A 25160-nucleotide genomic window follows, 5' to 3' on the forward strand; every position below is an offset into this window, starting at 1 on the left:
ATATTATATATATATATTATGGTTTTTTTCTGCACCGCGTGACAGTTAGGCTCCGCCTTGCTCGTCTAGGCCTCGTTGCCGTGGCAACGGGACGCTCTTCCGGGCTGCCTTTCGATCGATGCCTCGGCGCTCTCCTCGCGTTGAGCAAGTCGATCGACCTCTCGGCGCTCCGCTTGCCGCCCCTGCGCTCGCTAAAAAGACCCAGAGCACCGTCAATCGCTCTCTCGGCGTTCTCCTCGTCAACCTGCGCGCGCTGAGAAGACGGGAAGCAAGCGGCCTTTCTAGGGCAGAAGCGATCGATGTCTCTGCGCTCTCCTCGCCGCTCTGCGTTCCGGCGCAGGTCAGAACAGGGCCGGGAAGCGAAGCAGGTGAGTGAGGAGGCGTCGAGAGGGAGTTGTGGTGGTTTTGGGGGTTGTGTTGGCTCCCCAGTCCCCTCTGGCCCTTGGCTTCCCTCCGTGGCGAACAAGGGAGGCCCAGTTGGCCGCCAAGAGGCCTGTGGTTGTGCCCCAGTTGACTTTGGGCCTCTCGAGGAGGACGGAGGCGGGCAGGCCTCACTCGCTCCCTGTAGGCCTCTCTCTTCCAACTCCAGGAGCCTCCCCCCTTCTCTCTTAAGGGTTCGACTGGGTGGCCCTTGGGGTCTCTTCCCACTCTATCTGATTATCTGTCTATCTATCTATCTATCTATCTATCTATCTGTCTATCTATCTGATTATCTATCAATATCTTAAAGGTTGGAGTGGATGACTCATGGAGTCCCTTCTACTATCTATCTATCTATCTATCTATCTATCTATCTTCCTATCTGTCTATCTTCTTATCTCTCTCTTAAGGGTTGGACTGGGTGGCCCTTGGGGTCTCTTCCCACTCTATCTGATTATCTATCTATCAATATCTTAAGGGTTGGAGTGGATGACTCTTGGAGTCTCTTCCACCGTCTGTCTGTCTGTCTGTCTGTCTATCTATCTATCTATCTATCTATCTTCCTATCTGTTTATCTGTCTATCTCCTTATCTATCTCTTATGGGATGGATTGGATGGCCCTTGGGGTCTCTTTCAACTCTAGGAATCTTATCTATCTATCTATCTTCCTATCTGTCTATCTTCTTATCTATCTCTTATGGGATGGACTGGATGGCCCTTGGGGTCGCTTCCCATTCTAGGAATCTATCTATCTATCTATCTATCTGGTTATTATTTCCTATCTATCAATATCTTAAGGGTTGGAGTGGATGACTCTTGGAGTCTCTTCCACCGTCTGTCTATCTATCTAGTTATCTATCCTATCTGTCTATCTTCTTATCTCTCTCTTATGGGATGGACTGGATGGCCCTTGGGGTCTCTTCCTACTCTAGGAATCTATCTATCTATCTATCTGATTATCTATCAATATCTTCCTATCTGTTTATCTTCTTATCTATCTCTTAAGGGTTGGACTGGGTGGCCCTTGTGGTCTCTTCCCCCTCTATCTGATTATCTATCTATCAATATCTTAAGGGTTGGAGTGGATGCCTCTTGGAGTCTCTTCCACTGTCTGTCTGTCTGTCTGTCTCTCTCTCTATCTATCTGATTATCTGATTATCTATCAATATCTTAAGGGTTGGAGTGGATGCCTCTTGGAGTCTCTTCCACTGTCTCTCTCTCTCTCTCTCTCTCTCTCTATCTGATTATCAATATCTTAAGGGTTGGAGTGGATGACTCTTGGAGTCTCTTCCACTGTCTCTCTCTCTCTCTCTCTCTCTCTCTCTCTCTCTATCTGATTATCAATATCTTAAGGGTTGGAGTGGATGACTCTTGGAGTCTCTTCCACCATCTATCTGTCTATTTTCCTATCTGTCTATCTTCTTATCTATCTCTCATGGGATGAACTGGCTGGCCCTTGGGGTCTCTTTCAACTGTAGGAATCTATCTGTCTGATTATCTATCTATCTATCCTCCTATCTATCTGATTATCTATCTATTTTCCTATCTGTCTATCTGTCTATCTTCTTATCTATCTCTTATGGGATGGACTGGATGGCCCTTGGGGTCTGTTCCCACTCTAGGAATCTATCTATCTATCTATCTGATTATCTATCTATCAATATCTTAAGGTTTGGAGTGGATGCCTCTTGGAGTCTCTTCCACCGTCTATCTATCTATCTATCTATCTATCTTCCTATCTGTCTATCTTCTTATCTCTCTCTTAAGGGTTGGACTGGGTGGCCCTTGGTGTCTCTTCCCACTCTATCTGATTATCTATCTATCAATATCTTAAGGGTTGGAGTGGATGACTCTTGGAGTCTCTTCCACCGTCTGTCTGTCTGTCTGTCTGTCTATCTATCTATCTATCTATCTATCTTCCTATCTGTTTATCTGTCTATCTCCTTATCTATCTCTTATGGGATGGATTGGATGGCCCTTGGGGTCTCTTTCAACTCTAGGAATCTTATCTATCTATCTATCTTCCTATCTGTCTATCTTCTTATCTATCTCTTATGGGATGGACTGGATGGCCCTTGGGGTCGCTTCCCATTCTAGGAATCTATCTATCTATCTATCTATCTGGTTATTATTTCCTATCTATCAATATCTTAAGGGTTGGAGTGGATGACTCTTGGAGTCTCTTCCACCGTCTGTCTATCTATCTAGTTATCTATCCTATCTGTCTATCTTCTTATCTCTCTCTTATGGGATGGACTGGATGGCCCTTGGGGTCTCTTCCTACTCTAGGAATCTATCTATCTATCTATCTATCTATCTATCTGATTATCTATCAATATCTTCCTATCTGTTTATCTTCTTATCTATCTCTTAAGGGTTGGACTGGGTGGCCCTTGGGGTCTCTTCCCACTCTATCTGATTATCTATCTATCAATGTCTTAAGGGTTGGAGTGGATGCCTCTTGGAGTCTCTTCCACCGTCTGTCTATCTGTCTGTCTGTCTGTCTGTCTGTCTATCTTCCTATCTTCCTATCTGTCTATCTTCTTATCTGTCTCTTATGGGATGGACTGGATGGCCCTTGGGGTCTCTTTCAACTCTAGAAATCTATCTATCTATCTATCTATCTATCTATCTTCTTATCAATTTCTTATGGGATGGACTGGATGGTCCTTGGGGTCTCTTTCAACTCTATGAATCTATCTGTCTATATTTCTGTCTGGATATCTATCTATCTCTTAAGAGTTGGACTGGATGACTCTTGGAGTCTCTTCCAATTTCTATCTATCTCTATCTATCTATCTATCTCTATCTGTCTGTATGTCTGTCTATCAATCTATCCATATCTTTATCTCTTAACAGTTGGACTGGATGGCCCTTGGGGTCTCTTTCAACTCTAGGAATCTCTATCTATCTATCTATCTTCCTATCTGTCTATCTATCTATCTATCTATCTATCTAGGAATTTCTGTCTGTCTGTCTATCGATCTATCTTCCTATCTTTCTATCTTCTTATCTATCATGGGATGGACTGGATGGTCCTTGAGGTCTCTTTCAACGCTAGGAATCTATCTATATCTCTGTCTATATATCTATCTGTTTATCTATCTATCTCTTAAGAGTTAGACTGGATGGTCTTTGGGGTCTCTTCCCACTCTAGGAATCTGTCTATCTAGCTATCTGATTATCTATCAATCAATCAATCAATCAATCAATCAATCAATAATAGTTGGACTGGATGACCCTTGGAGTCTCTTTCAACTTCTATCTATCTATCTATCTATCTATATCTCAATCTGGCCATTAGACTCTGTCTGTGATGGAATCAAGCTTGTGATGGGGAGCTTGAGTAGATAGGTAGATAGACTAGATAGATAGAGGTGTGCAAACCGTTTTTGTCCAAACTTTAAAAAAAATCTCAGAAATCAGTAAATATGTGAATATTTCCTAAACTTGTAGAGAATGGTGCCCTCTTGCCTTGTGTCATTGTGTAGAAAATTCAAGGAGTTAGTTTTTTTAAAGGTGTTTGTAAAAACTTCAATTTTCCCCCAAAATCAGTGAATGATCCAAACATTTTGAAACTTGCTGGGATAACAGTGGTAAATGAGCTCAATCCTCACAGCAAGTTCCATGCCAATAGCTCTAAGAATGAAGGAGAAAGGCTCCCCTGAAGGTTCCTCATTGGCACAATTACTTAACGAAAAGTAGTCGCATCATTATATTATTATACAGACCCCATGCAATTTCATAATGAGTATTGAAATATATTTTTCGTTGATCACACGGGCCTAATATTTAATTCTGAGATGTTCAACCCCTTTCCCTTTTTTTTCTTTAAAGCTGGTCACCCTTTAAAAATGGAAGAAAGCAGCCGGGAATGACCAAGGCGCCCTTGTCACCTTCGTCATGTTGGAGGGATTGGTCGCCTGGGTTCTCAACAATTACCTGGGCAAATATGTCAGTAACTTGAACACGGATCAACTCTCGGTCGCTCTCCTGAAAGGTGAGATGTGTGACTAATTTTTCATATTTTGTGATGTAGTATAATTCCTACTGTATAATTATTACATTTACATTATTTTACTGTACTATTTTTTCCATTTATTATTTTAATCTATTATTGGTTTTATTACTTATTATTTTACTCTATTTATTATTATTACATTTACATTATTTTACTGTACTATTTTTTACATTTATTACATCTATTATTGGTTGTATTACATTACATCTATTATTGGTTTTATTATATTTATTATTTTACTCTGTTATTATTACATTTACATTATTTTACTGTACTATTTTTTACATTTATTATTTTAATCTATTATTGGTTTTATTACATTTATTATTTTACTCTAATATTACTGTTATTATTAAATTTCCATTATTTACTCTATTATTTTTATTAATTTATTATTTTACCCTCTTTATTATTATTGGAAGGATACGTAAACACATTTCCATTGAAGAAGATTAGAATAATAGTTTAATCAAAATTGGACAGTCTTAATTTAAATTATAGTTTTATGTAAATACTAAAAAATATTACCAGTAGCAACTCCATCAGTACTTAAAGGTTGTTATGATGGGAAAGTTTGCTCTAGATGCATCATTCACTCTCTGGCTTTAGGGTAAACTACAACTCCCACTATGGTGAGTCAGTCCCCTCAAATTCCTCCAGTAGGGTGAGTTAGTCATGGAGGTTTTTTGTGCCAAGTTTGGTCCACATCCATCATTGGTGGGAGCCACAGTTTCTCTGGTGGTTGTGGGTGAACTACAACTCCCAGAAAGGAAGGCCAGTTTCCCGCAAACTCCTCCAGTTATCAAATTTCAGCATACCAGAAAATAAGAACTGTAAATAAATAAATAAATAAATAAATATCAGGTCTGTGTGCCAAGTTTGGTCCAGATTCATCAGTGTTTGGGTTAACAATTCTCTCTGGATGTAGGTGAACTACAATTCCCCCAAATCAAGGTGAATTTCCCCCAAAGATCTCCAGTATTTTTTCATGGTCATGTATGCTAAGTTGGTTCCAATTCCATCTTTGGTGGAGTTCAGAGTGCTCATTGATTGCAGGTGAACTATAAATCCCAGTACCTACAGTTCGAAGATGTCCAGTCCAATTCCCCTCAAAACCCACCAAATTTGGGCATATTGGGTATGCACGCCAAGTTTGGTCCAGATTCATCATTGTTTGGGTTCATAGTGCGCTCTGGATGGAGGTGAACTACAACTCCCATAAATCCCTCCAAAGACCCCTAGTATGTTTTGGTGCTAATAGGGATTCTGTGTGCCACGTTAGTTCCAGGCCCATCATTGGTGGAGTTCAGAGTGTTCTAAGATTGCAGGTGAACTATACATCCCAGGACCTACTGCTCCTATAAATCATGGTGAATTCTCCCCAAACCTCTATTGCTCATTAATTCCTCTGTTTACCATAGAAAAGAATAGGAAAGGGTTAAGGGAGAAGCAGTGGGCAGAGTAATGCAAACTCCTCACCAATTGAGGACATGGGATGTCTGTGGTGGAGGAAACACATAAATCTATGATGAAGGTATGAAAGCCTTCCCTTCGGTGGTGGGCAGCGCGGTGTTGGTGGAGAACACAGGCATGTGTTCTCTTGGACATGTTCATGGCACTCACTATGGGAGAGGCAGTGGGCGGGGTCATGCAAATTCCACACCAATGGAGAGAGTGAGAAACACTGGGATGTCTGTGGTGGAGGAAACACATACAATCTAGGAGGGACGCTATAACCTGCATTGTTACTGGAGTAGTAACATTGTTGGTGTAGTAGTGGGATATATGTTGGTGCTTCTTGAATGATGACTCTTAGGTGCTGAATACATCCTTGAGATGTTAGTTGTTTTGTTCTCTGTCAGTTTTGATGCCCTGATATCTTTTTTTCCCCCTTCAGGTGCCGTAGAGTTGGAAAATTTACCGCTAAAGAAAGATGCATTGAAAGAGTTGTTGCCTTTTGAAGTCAAAGCTGGTATGCATGCTCTCCTTCTCTTCTCCTTCTTTTCTGCCTTCTCTTCCTCCTTTTCTTCTCTTTCTCTCCCACCTCCCCCTCCTTCTTCTTTTCCTCCTTCTCTTCTTCCTTCTCTTCCTTTGTTGACCTCCTTGTCCTGCTTCTCCTCCTTCTCCACCTCCTTCTTTTTTTCCTCCTCTTCCCCTTCCTTTTCTACCTTTTCTCTTTTTTCTCCTTCTCTTCTCTCTTCTCCTCCTTCTCCTTCTTCCTTTTCTTTTCGGCCTTCTCATTTTCCTCCTCTCCCTTCTCTTTCATCTCCTTATCATCCTTTTCTTCTGCCTTCTCTTTCTTCTCCTCCTCCTCCTTTTCTGCCTTCTCTTCTTCCTTCTCTTTCTTCTTTCATTTCCTCCTCCTCATTTTCTTCATTCTTCTATTCTGCATTCTCTTCCTTCTGTTCATCCTCCTTTCCCTCCATCTTTTCTGCCGCCACCACCACCACCTTCTCTTCCTTCTTTTCTTCCTCCTCTTCCTTCTCTTTCATCTCCTTATCATCCTTTTTTCTGCCTCTTCTTTCTTCTTCTTCTTTTCTGCCTTCTCTTCTTCCTTTTCATTCTTCTCTTTCTTTTCCCATTTTCTTCATTCTTCTTTTCTGCCTTCTCTTCCTTCTGTTCATCCTCCTTGCCCTCCATCTTTTCTGCCACCACCTCCTCCTTTTCTTCCTTCTTTTCTTCCTTCTTTCTTCTCCTCCTTCTCCTCCTTTTTTGCCACCTCTTCCTTCTTCTGCTTTTCTTCCTTCTCCACCTCCTTTTCCTCCTTCTCCTCTTCCTTTTCTGCCTTTTTCAACTTTTTCTGTTTCTTCTCCTCCTCTTCTCTCTCTTTCATCTCCTCATCCTTCTTTTCAGCCTTCTCCTCTTTTTCTCCTCCTCCTTCTTTTGTGCATTCTCTTCCTCTTCATTCTCTTTCTTTTCCCATTTTCTTCATTCTTCTTTTCTGTCTTCTCTTCTTTCTGTTCATCCTCCTTTCCTTCCATCTTTTCTGCCACCACCTCCTTCTTTTCTTCTTTCTTTTCTTCCTTCTCTTCCTTCTCCTTTTTGCCACCTCCTCCTTCCCTTCCTTCTCCACCTCCTCCTTCTTTTCTCCTCCTCCTCTTCCTTTTCTGCCTTTTAAAACCTTTTTCTCTTTCTTCTCCTCCTTCTCCTTTTCCTCTTCCCTTTCTTTTCAACCTTCTCATTTTCCTTCTCTTCCTTCTCTATCATCATCTCCTCCTTTTTTGCCTTCTCTTCCTCCTGTTCATTCTCCTTTCCCCCATCTTTTCTGCCACCTCCTCCTAATCCTTTTCCTCCTTCTTTTCTTCCTTCTTTTCCTCCTCCTTGTTCTATTTTTTTTTTGGCCTCCTCCTCCTATTCCTTCTTTTCTTCCTTCTCCACCTCCTCCTTCTTTTCCTCCTCTTGTTCGTTTTCTGCCTTCTTCGCCTTCTTTACCTTCTCCTTGTCCTCCTCATCTTCTCCTTCCTTTTCTGCCTTTTTTTATTTTTTCTCTCTCTTTTCTTCTTCTCTCTCTTCTCCTCCTTCTCCTTCTTCCCTTTCTTTTCAGCCTTCTCATTTTCCTTCTCTTCCTTCTCTTTCATCTCCTTCTCCTCATCCTTTTTTTCTGCCTTCTCCTCTTTCTTCTCCTCTTCCTTCTCCTCTATTGCTATGTTTAATTCAGTTTTAATGGTTGCATATTGGTATATTTTGAATTATGTGGTCATACTTTTAACTGTAAGTGGAGCCTGTTGTAATGCTCGAATGCCCACCTTGTTCTCCCGGAACTGTGTAGGATTCATTGGGAAGATCACGCTCCAGATCCCGTTCTACCGCCCCCATATCGACCCGTGGGTGATCTCCATCTCGAAGCTGCACCTGATTGGCTCGCCGGAAAAGCAGAAGGACTTTGACGATGAAGGAGAGAAGCTTTTGGAGAAAGAGAACAAGAAAGCTCTTTTGTTGGAGTTGGAAGAGAGGTGGAAAGTGAGTCCATTGACTCTGATATGCAAATATATATGCATACAAACATATTTTTACTTTTGGTTGATGGATGCATAGGTAGACAGATGCATAGATAAATAGATAAAAGATAGAGAGATAGATTCCTAGACTTGGAAGGGACTTCAAAGGCCATCCAGCCCAACCCTAAACAGGTATATATTTATTTACAGCGTTTATATGCCACCCTTCTCACTCCGAAGGGGACTCAGAGCGGCTTAGAAGATATATATATATGTAAAATATGTAATATTACATGTAATGTAAAATATATAATTATAATACCGTATTATTAGTAGTATTATATTTATTATATTTATTTATCTGTATTATTATTATTAGTAGTATTATATAGTATTACATTGTAATATTATCAATATTATATGTAAATACAATATATTATATTATTACCATAGCACAATATTAGCATTATATATTACTATATTGTACTATGCTATTATACTGCAGTATTATTAGTTATATTACATGTAATATAAAATATATAATTATAATACCGTATTATTATTAGTAGTATTATATTACATTACATTATAATATTATCAATATTATATGTATATACAATATATTATATTATTAGCACAGTGCAGGAGACAAGGTGGAACTGTCTTCTTGGCCGCCTCTCTTCACTCTGGTCCCAGAGCAGCAATTATAATATAGTACTATAATGTTAGTACAATATCCGTATTATGTATTACTATATTGTACTACACCATTATATTCTAATATTATTAGTAATATTACATGTCATATAAAGTATATAATTATAATATTGTATTATTATTATTAGTCCCTTCTAAGTCTAGGAATCTATCTATCTATATTATATCTAATCTAATACATATACATATAATATTGATAATATTATAATGTAATGCAATATAAAACTAATAATAATTATATATATATATATATATATATATACACACACACACATATATAAATAAATGTATAATGATAATATTGTATTATTATTATTAGTCCCTTCTAAGTCTAGGAATCTATCTATATCTATATCTAATCTAATGTATATACATATAATATTGATAATACTATTATGTAAGACAATATAAAACTAATAATAATACTATATATATATATATATATATATATATGATAATATTGTATTATTATTATTACTCCCTTCTATGTCTAGGAATCTATTTATATTATGTCTAATCTAATCTAATGTATATACATATAATATTGATAATATAATGTAATGCAATATAAAACCACTAATAATAAGCCGGTCTGAGTCCCCCTACGGAGGTTGAGAAGATCAAGATATAAAAGTTTTAAATAATAATAATAATACAATATTATATATATATAATACACACACACATATACATACATACACACACACACATACATACACAAAATATATAATTGTAATAATATTGTTATTATTAGTCCCTTCTAAGTCTAGGAATCTATCTATATTATATCTAATCTAATCTAATGTATATACATATAATATTGATAATATTATGATATAATGCAATATAAAACTAATAATAGTACAATATTATATATATATATATATATATATATATATATATAATATTGTATTATTATTAGTCCCTTCTAAGTCTATATTATATCTAATCTAATGTATATTCATATAATATTGATAATATTATAATGTAATGCAATATAAAACTAATAATAATAATAATACAATATTATCATTATATATATATAATTATAATGTATTATTATAATTATTAGTCCTTTCTAAGTCTATATCTAATCTAATGTATATACATATAAAATTGATAATATAATGTAATGCAATATAAAACTAATAATAACAATACAATATTATAATTATATATTTTATATGACATGTAATATTACTAATAATATTACAATATAATGGTGCAGTACAATATATAGTACTGATATTGTACTATGTTAATAATATAATATATTGTATGTGTGTGTGTGTGTGTGTATATATATACATCTTGTAAGCCACTCTTGAGTCCCCTTCGGGGTGACAAGGGCTGCATATAAATGTCGCAAATAAATAAATAAAATTAGCCATGCTTAGGCCTCTGCTGCACCAGCTCCACTGGCTGCCGATCTGCTACCGGGCTCAATTCAAAGTGCTGGCGTTGGCCTTTAAAGCCCTAAACGGTTCTGGCCCAACTTACCTATCCGAACGTATCTCGGCCTATCAGCCCGCCAGGACCCTAAGATCTTCTGGGGAGGTCCTGCTCTCTATCCCGCCTGCTTCACAGGTGCGGCTGGCGGGTACGAGAGACAGGGCCTTCTCTGTGGTGGCCCCGCGGCTATGGAACGCCCTGCCCTTGGAGGTAAGATCAGCCCCCTCATTGATGGCATTTCGAAGAAGACTGAAGACCTGGATGTTCAAGCAGGCATTTGGTTAACTCAGTGCAACGAATGGTAATTGACTAAAGGACTGGCAATATGGACGACGAACTGGATCACGTTTTTAGTTAAGAGTCGAACTGGATTGGTATTGATGTATGAATTGTGTTTTATGTTTTTTATGCTTTTAACTGTATACTGTGTTTGTTATATTATGTTGTAAACCGCGTTGAGTCGCCGGTGAGGCTGAGAAACGGCGGTATACAAATATAGCAAATAAATAAAATAAATAGGCCTCGTGTCATCTTTAAATGCATAAAACAAACATCTCTCTATTTTTCCAGAAAGAACGGGAGCAAACCCCAGAATCCTATTGGTATTCAGTCACTGCCTCTGTGGTCACACGGATTGTCGAGAACATTGAAGTAAGTGGGCTGGGAGTAATAATAATAATAATAATACTCGAAGCTTCCTGCATTTGAAGTCAACGTCCGCATCGTTTGTTGGGTTGCAGAGGGAGTTGCAAAAGAGGCCAACGTCTAACGTTTGTGTTATTGAATGTTTAAATCGAGTTTCTTAAAGAAAACTCTCTTTTTTCTCCTCCTTCAGTTAAACATCCAGGATGTCCACCTCCGGTTTGAGGACGGCGTCACAAACCCTTCCCAGCCGTTTGCCTTCGGCGTCTGCATTAAAAACCTCTCGGTGCAAAATGCCATCAACGAGCCGGTGAATTGATTATATACCTTTAGAGATTGTGATTTGAATTAGGGGAGAGTCCTAGAGTCCTTCGCTTTTTCTCTGGTTCCGAATGGCTGTTTTGGTCCACGAAACCGACCTCGACTTATACATGAGTATATCGTCTATATATACGAAAGTCAGCGTGTATTTGTTCCACAAAGACGGTTGCTAGGTGAAGTGGCCCTCTGTGATGTCATTGGGCAAGAAAGGGGATGCATGTATGTGTGTTATGAGAGAGGAAGGAAGGAAGGAAGGAAGGTAAGAGACGTTCTAGAGACATTGTGAGGGAGAAAGAACAGAAAGGAAAAGGAATGAGGGATGGAACAGTGAGGAAGGAAAAGGGACGGGAGGGAGAGAGAAAGAAAAAGGAGGGAAGGAAAGAAAAGATATGAGGAGAGGGGAGGAAAGAAAGAAAAAAAACAGAAAGGAAAAGGAATGAAGAGAGGGAAGGAAGGAAAGGGAGGGAGAAAAAGGAGAGAAAGAAAAAGTGGAGGGAGGGAGGAATAAAGAAAAAGGAGGGAATGAAAGAAAAAAGGTATGAGGAGAGGGGAGGAAGGAGAAAGAACAGCAAGGAAAAGGAATGAAGGAGGGAAAGAAGGAAAGGGAGGGAGAAAAAGGAGAGAAAGGAAAAGAGGAGGGAGGAAGAAAGAAAAAGGAGGGAATGAAAGAAAAAAGGTATGAAGAGAGGGGAGGAAAGAGAAAAAACAGCAAGGAAAAGGAATGAAGGGAGGAAAGGAAGGAAAGGGAGAAAAAGGAAAGAAAAAAGGAAATGAGAAGGGAGGGAGGGAGGAAGAAAGAAAAAGGAGGGAATAAAAAGGTATGAGGAGAGGAAAGAGGTAAGGGAAAGGTAGGGAGAGAGAAAAATGAGGGAAATAAATAAAAGAAAAGAGAACGGAGGAAGGAAAAAATAAGGGAAGGAAGAGAAAGGAAAGTGGAAACAGTATGAGGGAGGGAAGAAAGAAAAAGAAGGGAAAAGAGAAGAGAGGGATGGAGAACGATAAAGGAGGAAAGGAAAGGTATAAAAGGAGAGAAGAAACGGAAGGGTGGGAAATGGAGGGAGAAAAGGGAAAGGAGGGAATGAAAGAAAGGAAAATGCATGAGAAGAGGAGAGGAAAGAGAAAAACAAAAAGGAAAAGGAATGGAAGGCAGTTGGGAGAAAGAAAAAGGGAGGGAAAGAAAGAAAGGAGGGAAGGAAGAAAAAAGAAAACAGAAAGGAAAGGAAAGGAAAAGGAATGGAGGGGAAAAAAAGGAAAGAAAGGAAAAAAGAAGGGAGGGAGGAAGGAAAAAGAGGAGGGAATGAAAGAAAAAAGGTATGAGGAGAGGGGAGGAAAGAAAGTACAGAAAGGAAAAGAATGGAGGAACAGTTGGGAGAAAGGAAAAGAGAAGGAAAGGAGGGAAGAAAAAGGCATGAAAGGAGGAAAGAGGGAAGGAAGGGAAAGGGAGGGAGGGAGAAAAAGGAGGGGAAGAAGTAAAAGAAAAGAGAAAGGAGGAAGGAAAAAATAAGGGAAGGGAGAGAAAGGAAAGTGGAAACAGTTTGAGCAAGGGAAGAAAGAAAAAGAATGGAAAAGAAAAGGGAGGATGGAGAACGATGAAGGAGGAAAGGAAAGGTATGAAGGGAGAGAAGAAATGAGGGAAGGGAGGGAGAAAAAGGAAAAGAAAAGCGAGGGAGGAAAAAAAGGAACGAAAGAAAGAAAAATGCATGAGAGGGGAGGAAAGAAAGAAAAACAAAAGAAAAGGATGGAGGACAGTTGGGAAATAGAAAAAGGGAGGGAAAGAAAGAAAGGAGGGAAGGAAGAAAAAGGTATGAGGGGTGGAAAGAAGGAAGGAAAGGGAGGGAGGGAGAAAAGGGAAGGAAAAATAAAGGAAAAGAAGGGAAGGAGGAAGAAGGAAGAGACCGGAAAATGGAAATGGTAGGAGGAGGGAAGAAAGGAAAAAAGGAAAAGGGGAGGCGAAAGAAAAGGTATGAAGGAAGGGAAGGAATGAGGCAAGTAAGGGAGAAAAAGGAAAGCAAGAAAGGAAAAGAAGCGATATCTTGGATAAAAAGAATTTTTTATCCAATATATTTTTCAAATTTTGGAGGGATTGGAGTGATTATTGAGCCTTCTGTCATTAACATTATCCTATATTTATTCCAAATTTCTAACACATCACTCAACATTGGGTTTTCAATCTCTCTAATTTCCTTTCTTGTTAAATCTTTAAAAAAAAATTTCCTCTCTTATTTCCTCCGAATCCACTTTTAACCATTCGAAATCCTCCTTATTTATCACCCCCTCTACTAATCTCAACCTATTTGCTTCATAATATTTTTTTATATTGGGTGGGGAACAGTATTTATGAAGAATTGCAGTGCTTCTTTTTGGGTCCTTTTAAGGTGGAGGAACGGATGAAGAAAAAGCAGCTGGACATTGCGGACTTCAGCATCTATTGGGACCCAGGCTGTGTCCTCTTGGGGGACCTGCCGCCCGGGGAGCTGCAGGTAGGGACAATATTGTATTGGGGCCAAAGGCGGAGGCGTATGTTGTAGATTAGCCAGTGGTTTAACTGATGGTTTAGAGAGCATTGTGGGCTTTCCTGTGGCACAAAGTGATGGGTCCTCAAGTCCGGGAAATTCTTCTCCTTGAAGAGGCCCTATCGCCTCCTTGTTTTTCCTTTTTCTACTGACATAAGAAAAGAAGCCCTTTTTATTGTTTTTAATGTCCCTGGCCAGCCTGATCTCGTTTTGTGCTTTAGCCTTGCAGACCTTTTCCCTACAGGTGTTGGCTATTTGTTTGAATTCTTCTTTGGTGATTTCTCCCTTTTTCCACTTCTTGTGCATGTCTCTTTTGTGTTTTAGCACAGTTAGAAGTTCTTTGGACATCCATCCTGGCTTCTTTGTACTTGTCCTATTTTTCTCTCTTTGTTGGCACAGTTTGCAATTGCGCCTTGAGTATTTCATTCTTGAGAAATTCCCATCCATCCGTAACTCCCTTGTCTTTTAGTATCTGTGTCCACGGAATGCTGGGTGTCCATTCATGGGTGTCTATTAAATAACAAGCTGTTTACCTTAAGGGTAGTTCAGGCAATACTGAATTAGAGGGAGAGGCTAAGCCTGAGTTCTCTTTTTCCTGGTTCAAGTCAAGCCTTGGTTTTGGATTTTAATATCCTGGAAGTGTTCTGTGTTCCTGTTCATGTATTCCTGTTCAGGTTTCTACTAGTTATACCTTCTTGCTTGTGGACTTATACTATACCTGTGATTTCTGGTTGTTTGTGGACTTTGCCACCTCTGGAACTTTATGAGACATTTGGATTATTGTTTGGTTATTACCTATTGCTGATGGTTTAACTGATGATTTAGAGGATTGTGGGCTTTCCTGTGGCACAAAGTGATGAGCCCTCAAGTCTGGGACATTCAGTTCTGGGAAATGATGGTTCTCTCTGGGAGAAAACTGGGTCAGAAAGTGGAGGCCTCAAGGCTAGTCAGAGGATCCAGAAGTAGCAACAGCAGATAAGGAATCGAGTGAAGAGCTGAATGATCAGGAGGGTTCCCAGGAGAAACCACAGAGTTCAACAAAAGTCTGGGACATTCAGTTCTGGGAAATAATAGTTCTCTCTGTGAGAAAACTGGCTCGGAAATTGCAAGGCCTCAAGGTCTGTCAGAGGAGCCAGAAGTAGCAACAGCAGATAAGGAATTGAGTGAAGAGCTGTGTGATAAGCAGGGTTCCCAGGAGAAACCACATGTATTTATTTATTTACATTTATTTAAAACATTTTTACCCCGCCCTTCTCCCACTTGACAGGAAGCGATGGACCGGAGCATGGAGAGCGGCTCCCACCGCTACATGGTGGAGCCGGTGTGCGCTTCTGCGCTGCTCAAGCGCAACTGCTCCAAGGAACCCCTCCGGTCTAGGAACGCTCCCCGACTCGAATTTGACATCCAGTTGGAGACCATCCCGCTGAAGCTTTCCCAGGTAAAGCTTTACTTTTTGGGAAGATAGTCATCTAGACTGACCCAGCCAGCATTCACTATTCTGTGTTTACCCCATTCTGTGTTTACTATGTTCGAACTCTCGTGTCGGGTATTTCAATAGGTGTATGTTTTCATAGGTAATTTTTATGGTTGTATTTTAGCTATGTTTTCATATGTGATTTTAGAGATGTATTTAACTAGGTTGTGTCCCAACTTGACCAGAACAGAAGTGGGTAATAAGTAAATTATTATTATTATTATTATTATTATTATTATTATTATTATTTGGAACAGAACAAAATGAGGCCACAGCAGACAAGATCACTCTGCTGGTTGTATTATTATTATTATTATTATTATTATTATTATTATTATTATTATTGTTTCGACAGGCCTTTGATTTTTGATATTGCTGTTTTTAAATTGTTTTTAAATTGTGTTAGATTTTAGCCATTCTTGTAAGCTGCTCCGAGCACAAGGGGAGTGGTGGCATATAAGTTCGAATAATAAATAATAATAATAATAATAATAATTATTATTATTATTATTATTTGAAAGACAACAAGATGAGTCCACAGCAGAAACTCTGCTGGCTGTTGAATTGGATCACACGTCAGACACTTCCCAAGTGTCTGGGGCTGTGTGATGTATTTATTATTATTATTATTATTATTATTATTATTATTATTAGAAACACAACAAGATGAGTCCACAGCAGACACTGCTGGCTGTTGAATTGGATCACACGTCGGACACTTCCCAAGTGTCTGGGGCTGTGTGATGTATTTATTATTATTATTATTATTATTATTATTATTAGAAATACAACAAAATGAGTCCACAGCAGACACTCTGCTGGCTGTTGAATTGGATCACACGTCGGACACTTCCCAAGTGTCTGGGATTGTGTGATGTATTTATTATTATTATTATTATTATTATTACTACTACTACTATTAGAAACACACCAAGATGAGTCCACAGCAGACTCTGCTGGCTGTTGAATTGGATCATACGTTGGACACATGTCTAGGACTGTGTGATGTATCGGCGAATGATGCGTGCAGATCCCAGTAAGGTGGCCTTTTGCAACTGACAGATGGTAATCTTGTCAGTGCCAATTGTTAGTGTAATAATACCTAATACACTAATATCCTAGGCCCTTGGGAAGAGCCCAATATTCAGAGATGAATCACAGACACTTGGACATAATAATAATAATAATAATAATAATAATTATTATTATTATTATAATTATAATTATAATTATAATTATAAAATTATTATTATTATAATTATAAAATAATAATAATAATAATAATTATTATTATTATGTCCAAGTGTCTGTGATTCATCTCTGAATATTGGGCTCTTCCCAAGGGCCTAGGATATTAGTGTATTAGGTATTATTATTATTATTATTATTGTTTGATACACAACAGGATTAGTCCACAGCAAACAAGATCATTGTATTGATGCTTTTGTATCAGATAATACGTCGGACACTTCCAAAGTGCCTAGGACTGTGTGAGGTATCGGTGAATAATGCTTGCAGATCCCAGTAAGGTGGCCTTTTGCAGCTGACAGGTGGTAATTTTGTCAGCACTGATTGTTTTTAAGTCTAGGCCAAGGTCTTTAAGCACTGCACCCAGTGTGCTGATCACCACTGGGACCCCCTTGACTGGCTTGTGCAGAGTCTTTGCAGTTCGATCTTTAAATCCTCATATCGTGTCAGGTTTTACAGTTGCTTCCCGTCCATTCTTCCATCGCCTCGGATAGCAACACAATTGTGAGGTCAGGAATCTCATGCTCCAAAACTCTGTTAGTGCCTTTCTGTTGACCCCTTCACTACAGTGTATTATTTCGTCCTCACAGACGCAGTACCGCCAAGTCATGGATTTCTTGAAGGAACTGGATCGGAAGGAAAGGCAGCTCAAGTTTCGACGGTGGAAGCCGAAGGTTGCCGTCTCCCAAAAGTATGGCTTCTGCCTCCGTAACAGAATAACAATCCTCTTTATAATAATGTTTGCTTCACAAGAAGCAGTAGCGATGGGCCCATATTTGAGATCAGGTGGTCAGCATTGCCATCTTCCTTTCCTGTTCATTTCCCCCACTTGCAGACTCAGACTTATTTAGGACTGGCTTAGGTACCTGGTTGAGAGATTTTGCAAGGATAGAAATACTCTTTGTTTGGTTTTGGATTTTACAAATGATCCCATTAGAAGGTTTGTAGGCAACTTACAACTCCCATCATCCTCTGTCATTGCTCTCTAAAACCCACCAGTATTTCTGTTGCCGGCATACGTTACCCTGATTCATTTGATTGCTTTAGAAGAAGGAAGAGAATGGAGACAGCATGTCGATTTCCAGGCTTTACTATCTCTGCAGAGTATAGGTGAACAGCTAGCAAAGGGCTGTCACACCTTGAAGTCTCAATTGCTTCAGTATTTATAGCATAAAATCAGCTTTCCCGTACATGCGCAGTCAGTATCTGACGTTTACTTAGTACGATGATTAACAGGTGTTCAAATATATAGTTGCCAAGAACATCTTTATCAAATCTGGCAAACGCTTTGTGAACTCAACATCTGCTGATTTATACAACATGTTTTCCATTAGGTGACTCTTAAAGTTCAAATCCTTAAATCTCTAATTGAATTATAACTTTCATATGTTTATAACAAGGCAATCTCCTTTAGTTAATTCAACTTTGAAAACTTCATTATAACTCATTCCTTAATATGAAAATCAATAGAAATCAATAGAATAATGCTTTCAGAAAATGCCTGCTATTTACATGAAGTGGTCAGAAGATGGCGCTCTCTCACTATATGACCTTAGATGTTCTGAGTCATGTTGACAGAGTTAGATCGATAATATCGATCTCACACCAGAAGCGACTTGCAGTTTCTCAAGTCACTCCTGACACAACCAAAAAATAATAATCTCACAAGTTTGTCAAATTCCTCTGCTGGCCATCTTATCTAAGCAAACACTGGCTAGAATAAACACTGGCCAAGGCCCTGCCATTTTCAATGGAAAATCAGTACCGGCTGTTCTATTCTGAGGTCTTTAACAGGTTCTATTCTGAGGTGTTTCCCTTCTGAACAGTCAGATAGGATTTTAAGACTTATTTTAATTCTAAATTATTGTAATCTTCATTATTATTATTATTATATTTTCTCCTCACTGCTCCTACATTTCAAGTCGGTCATGTTGATTCCTAGAGTTGGAAGAGACCCCAAGGGCCATCCTGAGAGAGAGTGAGAGAGAGAGATAGGAAGACAGATAGATGGAGAGATAGCAAGATAGATACAGATTTGGATGGATGGATAGATAGATAGATAGATAGATAGATAGATAGTCCTAGAATTGAAAGGGCCATCCAATCCATATTGTGTGTGTCTGAGAGAGAGACAGAGAGAAAGAGAGAGAGAGATAGGAAGACAGATAGAAAGATAGACAGATAGCAAGATAGATACAGATTTGGATGGATGGATGGATAGATAGATAGATAGATAGATAGATAGTCATAGAGTTGAAAGGAACCCCAAGGACCATCCAATCCATCTTGTGTGTGAGAGAGGGAGAGACAGAGAGAAAGAGAGAGAGAGATAGGAAGACAGAAAGATAGGCAGATAGCAAGATAGATACAGATTTGGATGGATGGATAGATAGATAGATAGATAGATAGATAGTAATAGAGTTGAAAGGAACCCCAAGGACCATCCAATCCATCTTGTATGTGAGAGAGGGAGAGACAGAGAGAGAGATAGGAAGACAGATAGAAAGATAGACAGATAGCAAGATAGATACAGATTTGGATGGATGGATGGATGGATGGATAGAGAATAGGAATACAAGATAGATAGATAGATAGATAGGGATTAGGAATACAAGATAGATGGATGGATAGATGGATAGATAGATAGGGAATAGGAATACTAGATAGATAGATAGATAGGTAGGTAGGTAGATAGATAGATAGATAGATAGATAGATAGATAGATAGATGGATGGATAGGGAATAGGAATACAAGATAGATAGTTGGATGGATGGATGGATGGATAGATAGGGAATAGGAATACAAGATAGATAGATGGATGGATAGATAGGGAATAGGTATACAAGATAGATGGATGGATGGATAGATAGGGAATAGGAATACAAGATAGATAGATGGATGGATGGATGGATAGGGAATAGGAATACAAGATAGATAGATAGATAGATAGATAGATAGATAGATAGATTCCTAGATATAGAAGGGACACCAAGGGCCATCCAGCCCAACACATAAGAACTAGATAGATAGATAATATATAATACTAGTAATAATAATATGATATTATAATTATAATCTTATATTTACATTACATGTAATATTACTAAAAATATTGCAATATAATGGTATAGTGCAATATAGTAATATATAATACCGATATTGTACTATGCTAATAATATAATATATTGTATGAAATATATATATTGTAAGCCGCTCCGAGTCCCCTTCGGGGTGAGAAGGGCGGCATAGAAATGCCGTAAATAAATAAAGAGATGGATAGTTGAGCGTTTTCACAGAACTCTGGTATAGTGTTACAGTTACCATTGTGGTGCTTGTGGCCACTAGGTTGTCCCTTTGTCCTGCTGTCCATGGTTTTAACTTGAATTTCATGTTTCAATGATTTTTAAAATACTATTTATATTTAATTCTGTTTTAATGTTTGCATATTTGTATATTTTAAATTGTATACTAATGCTTTTATGTTAAGCTGCTTTGAGTCTCCTTTGGGAGAGATAAAGAGGAGTATAAAAAAATACAGTAGGAGCAATAATAATAATAATAATAATAGATCCTAGATTTGGAAGAGACCTCAATAGATGAAGTCCTAATTGTTTCTCTCAGCTAAAGTAAATGTATTCAGTCAGTAGGAGTATGTATTCAGATCACAGGAGCCATCTTCATAGACCTGTCAGCAGCTTATGATACTGTGAACCACCGCCTCCTCCTGAGAAAAATGTATAATATCACAAAGGACTACCATCTCACCCGCCTCATAGGAAACCTCCTACAAAACAGGAGCTTTTTTGTTGAGTTCCAGGGCCAGAGAAGCAGATGGCGGAAACAGAAGAACGGCCTGCCTCAGGGGAGCGTGCTTGCTCCATCCATGTTCAACATCTACACAAATGACCAGCCACTGCCAGAAGGGACAGAGAGTTTCATCTATGCTGATGATCGTGCCATCACCGCCCAAGCAGGGAGCTTTGAACAAAAGCTCTCCGAAGCACTAGGTGCTCTTACTGCCTATTACAGGGAAAACCAGCTGATCCCCAACCCATCTAAAACACAGACATGTGCCTTTCACCTTAAGAACAGACAAGCATCCAGAGCTCTGAGGATTTCCTGGGAAGGAATCCCACTGGAGCATTGCAGCGCACCCAAATACCTGGGAGTCACTCTGGACCATGCTCTGACCTACAAGAAGCACTGCCTGAACATCAAGCAAAAAGTGGGCGTTAGAAACAATATCGTATGAAAGCTGACTGGCACAACCTGGGGATCACAACCAGACACAGTGAAGACATCTGCCCTTGCGATATGCTATTTGGCTGCTGAGTATGCATGCCCAGTATGGAACACATCTCACCATGCTAAAACAGTGGATGTGTCTCTTAATGAGACATACCGCATTATCACGGGGTGTCTGCGCCCTACACCACTGGAGAAATTACACTGCTTAGCCGGTATTGCACCACCTGACATCTGCCGGGAAGTAGCAGCCAATAGTGAAAGGACCAAGGCAGTGACATCTCCAGCCCATCCCTTGTTTGGGTATCAGCCAGCACGTCAACGACTTAAATCAAGAAATAGTTTTCTTAGATCTACAGAGATACTTGCTGGAACACCTCAGCAAGCGAGAGTTCAAAAGTGGCAGGCTCAAACCCAGCACCTCAACCAATGGCTGATACCAGATGAGAGACTCCCCCCTGGGCACACAGAAGACTGGGCGACTTGGAAGGCGCTGAACAGACTGCGCTCTGGCACCACGAGATGCAGAGCCAACCTTCAGAAATGGGGGCACAAAGTGGAATCCTCGACATGAGAGTGCGGAGAGGAGCAAACCACTGACCACCTGCTGCAATGCAACCTGAGCCCTGCCACATGCACAATGGAGGACCTCCTTGCAGCAACACCAGAAGCACTCCAAGTGGCCAGATACTGGTCAAAGGACATTTAACCAACTACCAAACTCACAAGATGTGTATTTTTCTGTCTGTTTGCTCTGTTCTGTTAGAAATGTAATATAATGGACTGGTTGCTCTGACACGACAAATATAAAATAAATAAATAAATAAACTTGAATATGTTTCAATGATTTTTAAAATACTATTTATATTTAATTCTGTTTTAATGTTTGCATATTTGCATATTTTAAATTGTATACTAATGCTTTTATGTTAAGCTGCTTTGAGTCTCCTCCGGGAGGGATAAAGAGGAGTATAAAGAAATACAGTAGGAGCAATAATAATAATAATAACAATAATAATAATAATAGATTTGGAAGAGACCTCAATAGATGAATTCCTAACCTTATTGTTTCTCTCAGCTAAAGTAAATGTATTCAGTCAGTAGGAACACAACATAATAAACAAATGCCAGTTTCGTGGATTGGGATTAAAAATTGGATTTAGACCCAGGCTTGTATCCCACTCTTTCTCCAGGGACCTTAAGGAATGCCGTTTGGTCAGTTTCTCTATTTGAGATGCAATAAGGGAGGATTTGAACCCTGTCCTTTCCAGTCCCGTGTTGGCATTCCCATTATGTATTGGCTCTGCCGCATAGATGGAAGTCTAAAAAGTGCTCTCGGTGGGGAGCTTTCTTCTTCTGGAATCTGAAAACGCCGTTCATTTGGGCTCTTCTTCCAGCTGCCGGGAGTGGTGGAGGTTTGTGCTGAACGCGCACCTTGCGGGGATCCGAGAGCGGCGAGAGCGGTCTTCCTGGGCGTTTGCGCTGCATCGGGCCCGGGACGCCGTTCTGTACACCGATCTCTACGGCAAGAAGTTGAAAGAGGTGGAGCTCTTCGAAGAGGAGCAGGTATTACGAGACGTCGGGGAGACAAAACCATCCTTTAAATGCAGAGGATAGGATACAATAACTTTATTGTCACTGTCCATCCTATCACAAAAATGAATGCTCTCCGCAGTTGATAAACAGGTAGACGATCGAGAAAAACACAGGTGAAGAGATAGAGAGAGAAAGAGATAAATGTATTGGTGAATGGATGGGGGGATGCATAGATAGGTAGATAGATAAAGACACAGATGAATAGAAAGAGGAAATCTATTGTTTACTATATTTGTATATCACTCTTCTCAGCCCTTGGTCGACTCAGAGTAGTTAATTGATTGATGGATAGACAGAAAAAGGCACAGGTGAATAGACAGAGAAAAAGAAATCTATTGGTGAATGGATGGAGGGATCAGTGGATTGGTAGATAGATAGACAGAGAAAGACAGGTGAAGAGGTAGAGAAATAGAGAGAAATGTATTGGTGAATAGATGAAGGGATGGATTCGTAGTAAGATAGATAGATATAGATGAATAGATAGATAAAGAGAAATGTATTGGTGAATGGATGAGTTGATGGATGGATGTATAGGTTGAGAAAGATGCAGGGGAATAGACAGAAAGAGAAAGAGAAATTTAATTGGTGGATGTATGGATAAATGATAAGATAGATGGGTTGGTGGATAAATAGGTAGATGATCGAAAAAGACAGGTGAAGAGATAGATAAAGAGAGAAAGGGAGGCATGTATTGGTGAATTGATGGATTGGTAGGTAGATAGATAAAGACACAGGTGAATAGATAGATAGATAGATAGATAGATAGAGAAAGAGAGCAATGTATAAGTGGATGGATGGATTGGATGGATGGTCGGACGGACGGACAGTGAATTGATGGATTGGTAGGTAGATTAAGACACAGGTGAATAGATAGATAGATAGATAGATAGAGAAATAGAGCAATGTATAAGTGGATGGATGGATTGGATGGATGGATGGTCAGACGGACGGACAGTGAATTGATGGTTTGGTGAATTGATGGATTGGTAGGTAGATAAAGGCACAGGTGAATAGATAGATAGATAGATAGATAGATAGATAGAGAAAGAGAGCAATGTATAAGTGGATGGATGGATTGGATGGATGGATGATCGGACGGATGGATGGACAGTGAATTGATGGATTGGTGAATTGATGGATTGGTAGGTAGATAAAGACACAGGTGAATAGATAGATGGATAATAGACAGTGATAGATAAAGAGAGCAATGTATGGATGGATGGATGGATAGATAGAGCAATGTTGATGGTTGGATGGATGGTTGGATAGATAGAGCAATAGATGCCTGGTTGGATGGATGGATGGATGGAGCAGTGTTGATGGTTGGATGGATGGTTGGATAGATAGAGCAATAGATGATTGGTTGGATGGATAGATAGATAGATAGATAGATAGATAGAGCAATGTTGATGGTTGGATGGATGGTTGGATAGATAGAGCAATAGATGGTTGGTTGGATGGATGGATGTTGTTGTTTATTCGTTCAGTCGTCTCTGACTCTTTGTGACCTCATGGACCAGCCCACGCCAGAACTCCCTGTCGGCCGTCACCACCCCCAGCTCCTTCAAGGTCAGTCCAGTCACTTCAAGGATGTGAATAGATAGAAAGGTAGAGAAAGGGGAACAGGTATTGTGAGACATCGGGGAAACAAACCCGTCTTGGCAAAGAAGGGATGTCATCGTTCCCTCCTTTGAGGACGGAAAGAGTGACTCCACCATTCTCATCTTTCTTCTCATATGTGATTTTCATTTTTGCCTGCCTTTTTCTTTGGAAAGACTGTCGGGAATATTTTGTGAACCTTCAAAATGTTCTTTAACCCGTTTCCAGTGGGATAGAGTATTTGAGGGTCCATCGTTCAGGTTAAATTGGGCGCCAAGACTATGTCGATGCCCAAGGCCCCATTAAGACTAGGAATCGAGGAGATTAAAAAACAATTAAAGGAGAAAGAAGTAGATACGACACCAGTACTGGGTTTTTGTAATAACTAAAAGGGGAAAAAGTGGAAACATCACATATGCTCAGCATTCACTCACATACAGTCAACAGTGGCGGGTGGAGGTAGTATCAAGCATCCAGATGTTACGCTATGCACGCAGGAATCCCATTGCATCTTGCACAATTTCCCTGACTCCTCACCCAGTGTTTTGCTTTGGTCCTTCCAAGGATGAAATGGAGCGCATCGAGGACGAACAAACCTTCGAAGAGCTGAAGATCTTGCGCGAAATCGTTTACAAGAAGATCCGAGAGTTGGCCGAGGTGGGACTCTTTGTCAGTTAAAACAGCGAAATGAAATTAATATAACACTATGCAACATGATTTTTGTTCTTGGGTGAAATGTCATTATTTCCTCATTGTTTCTATCATAAAAATGGGAAAAGTTGATGTCTTTTGTTTGATGTCTTTTTTGTGTACTTTAATATGTATTTTATAGAAATGGCGTTTTAATGTGAATCTTGTCAGAGATTGGCGATCCCCAACGGAAGGAATGCTAGATCAAGCAGACACTGAGTTGCAAAATAAGGACTCTGCAGGCTTTGAGTTACAAAAGAAACTAAGTTTACTAAGTACATAC

The 25160-nt window shown here is 39.4% G+C and overlaps 1 protein-coding gene across 8 annotated transcripts in view; it reads left to right on the forward strand.

Annotated features, from left to right (window-relative positions):
- The first annotated feature begins 268 nt into the window (after positions 1-268).
- Positions 269-25160, forward strand: part of VPS13D (vacuolar protein sorting 13 homolog D) — a 183147-nt gene continuing 158255 nt past the window's right edge. For 7 of the 8 annotated variants that reach the window (XM_067472783.1, XM_067472784.1, XM_067472786.1 and 4 more), the window contains exons 1-11: positions 271-368; positions 4258-4420; positions 6339-6413; positions 8211-8401; positions 11119-11199; positions 11384-11500; positions 13887-13991; positions 15292-15462; positions 17337-17437; positions 22390-22558; positions 24752-24844. In XM_067472783.1, the coding sequence (XP_067328884.1) occupies positions 4324-4420; positions 6339-6413; positions 8211-8401; positions 11119-11199; positions 11384-11500; positions 13887-13991; positions 15292-15462; positions 17337-17437; positions 22390-22558; positions 24752-24844 (1200 nt within the window). In that variant the 5' untranslated portion in view covers positions 271-368; positions 4258-4323. Of the gene's footprint in view, positions 369-4257; positions 4421-6338; positions 6414-8210; positions 8402-11118; positions 11200-11383; positions 11501-13886; positions 13992-15291; positions 15463-17336; positions 17438-22389; positions 22559-24751; positions 24845-25160 lie in introns of all 8 variants that reach the window. The other variant, XM_067472788.1, reaches the window with a different exon arrangement.

This window comes from Anolis sagrei, chromosome 13 (genome assembly GCF_037176765.1).
Source record: "Anolis sagrei isolate rAnoSag1 chromosome 13, rAnoSag1.mat, whole genome shotgun sequence".
Lineage (NCBI taxonomy): Eukaryota > Metazoa > Chordata > Lepidosauria > Squamata > Dactyloidae > Anolis > Anolis sagrei.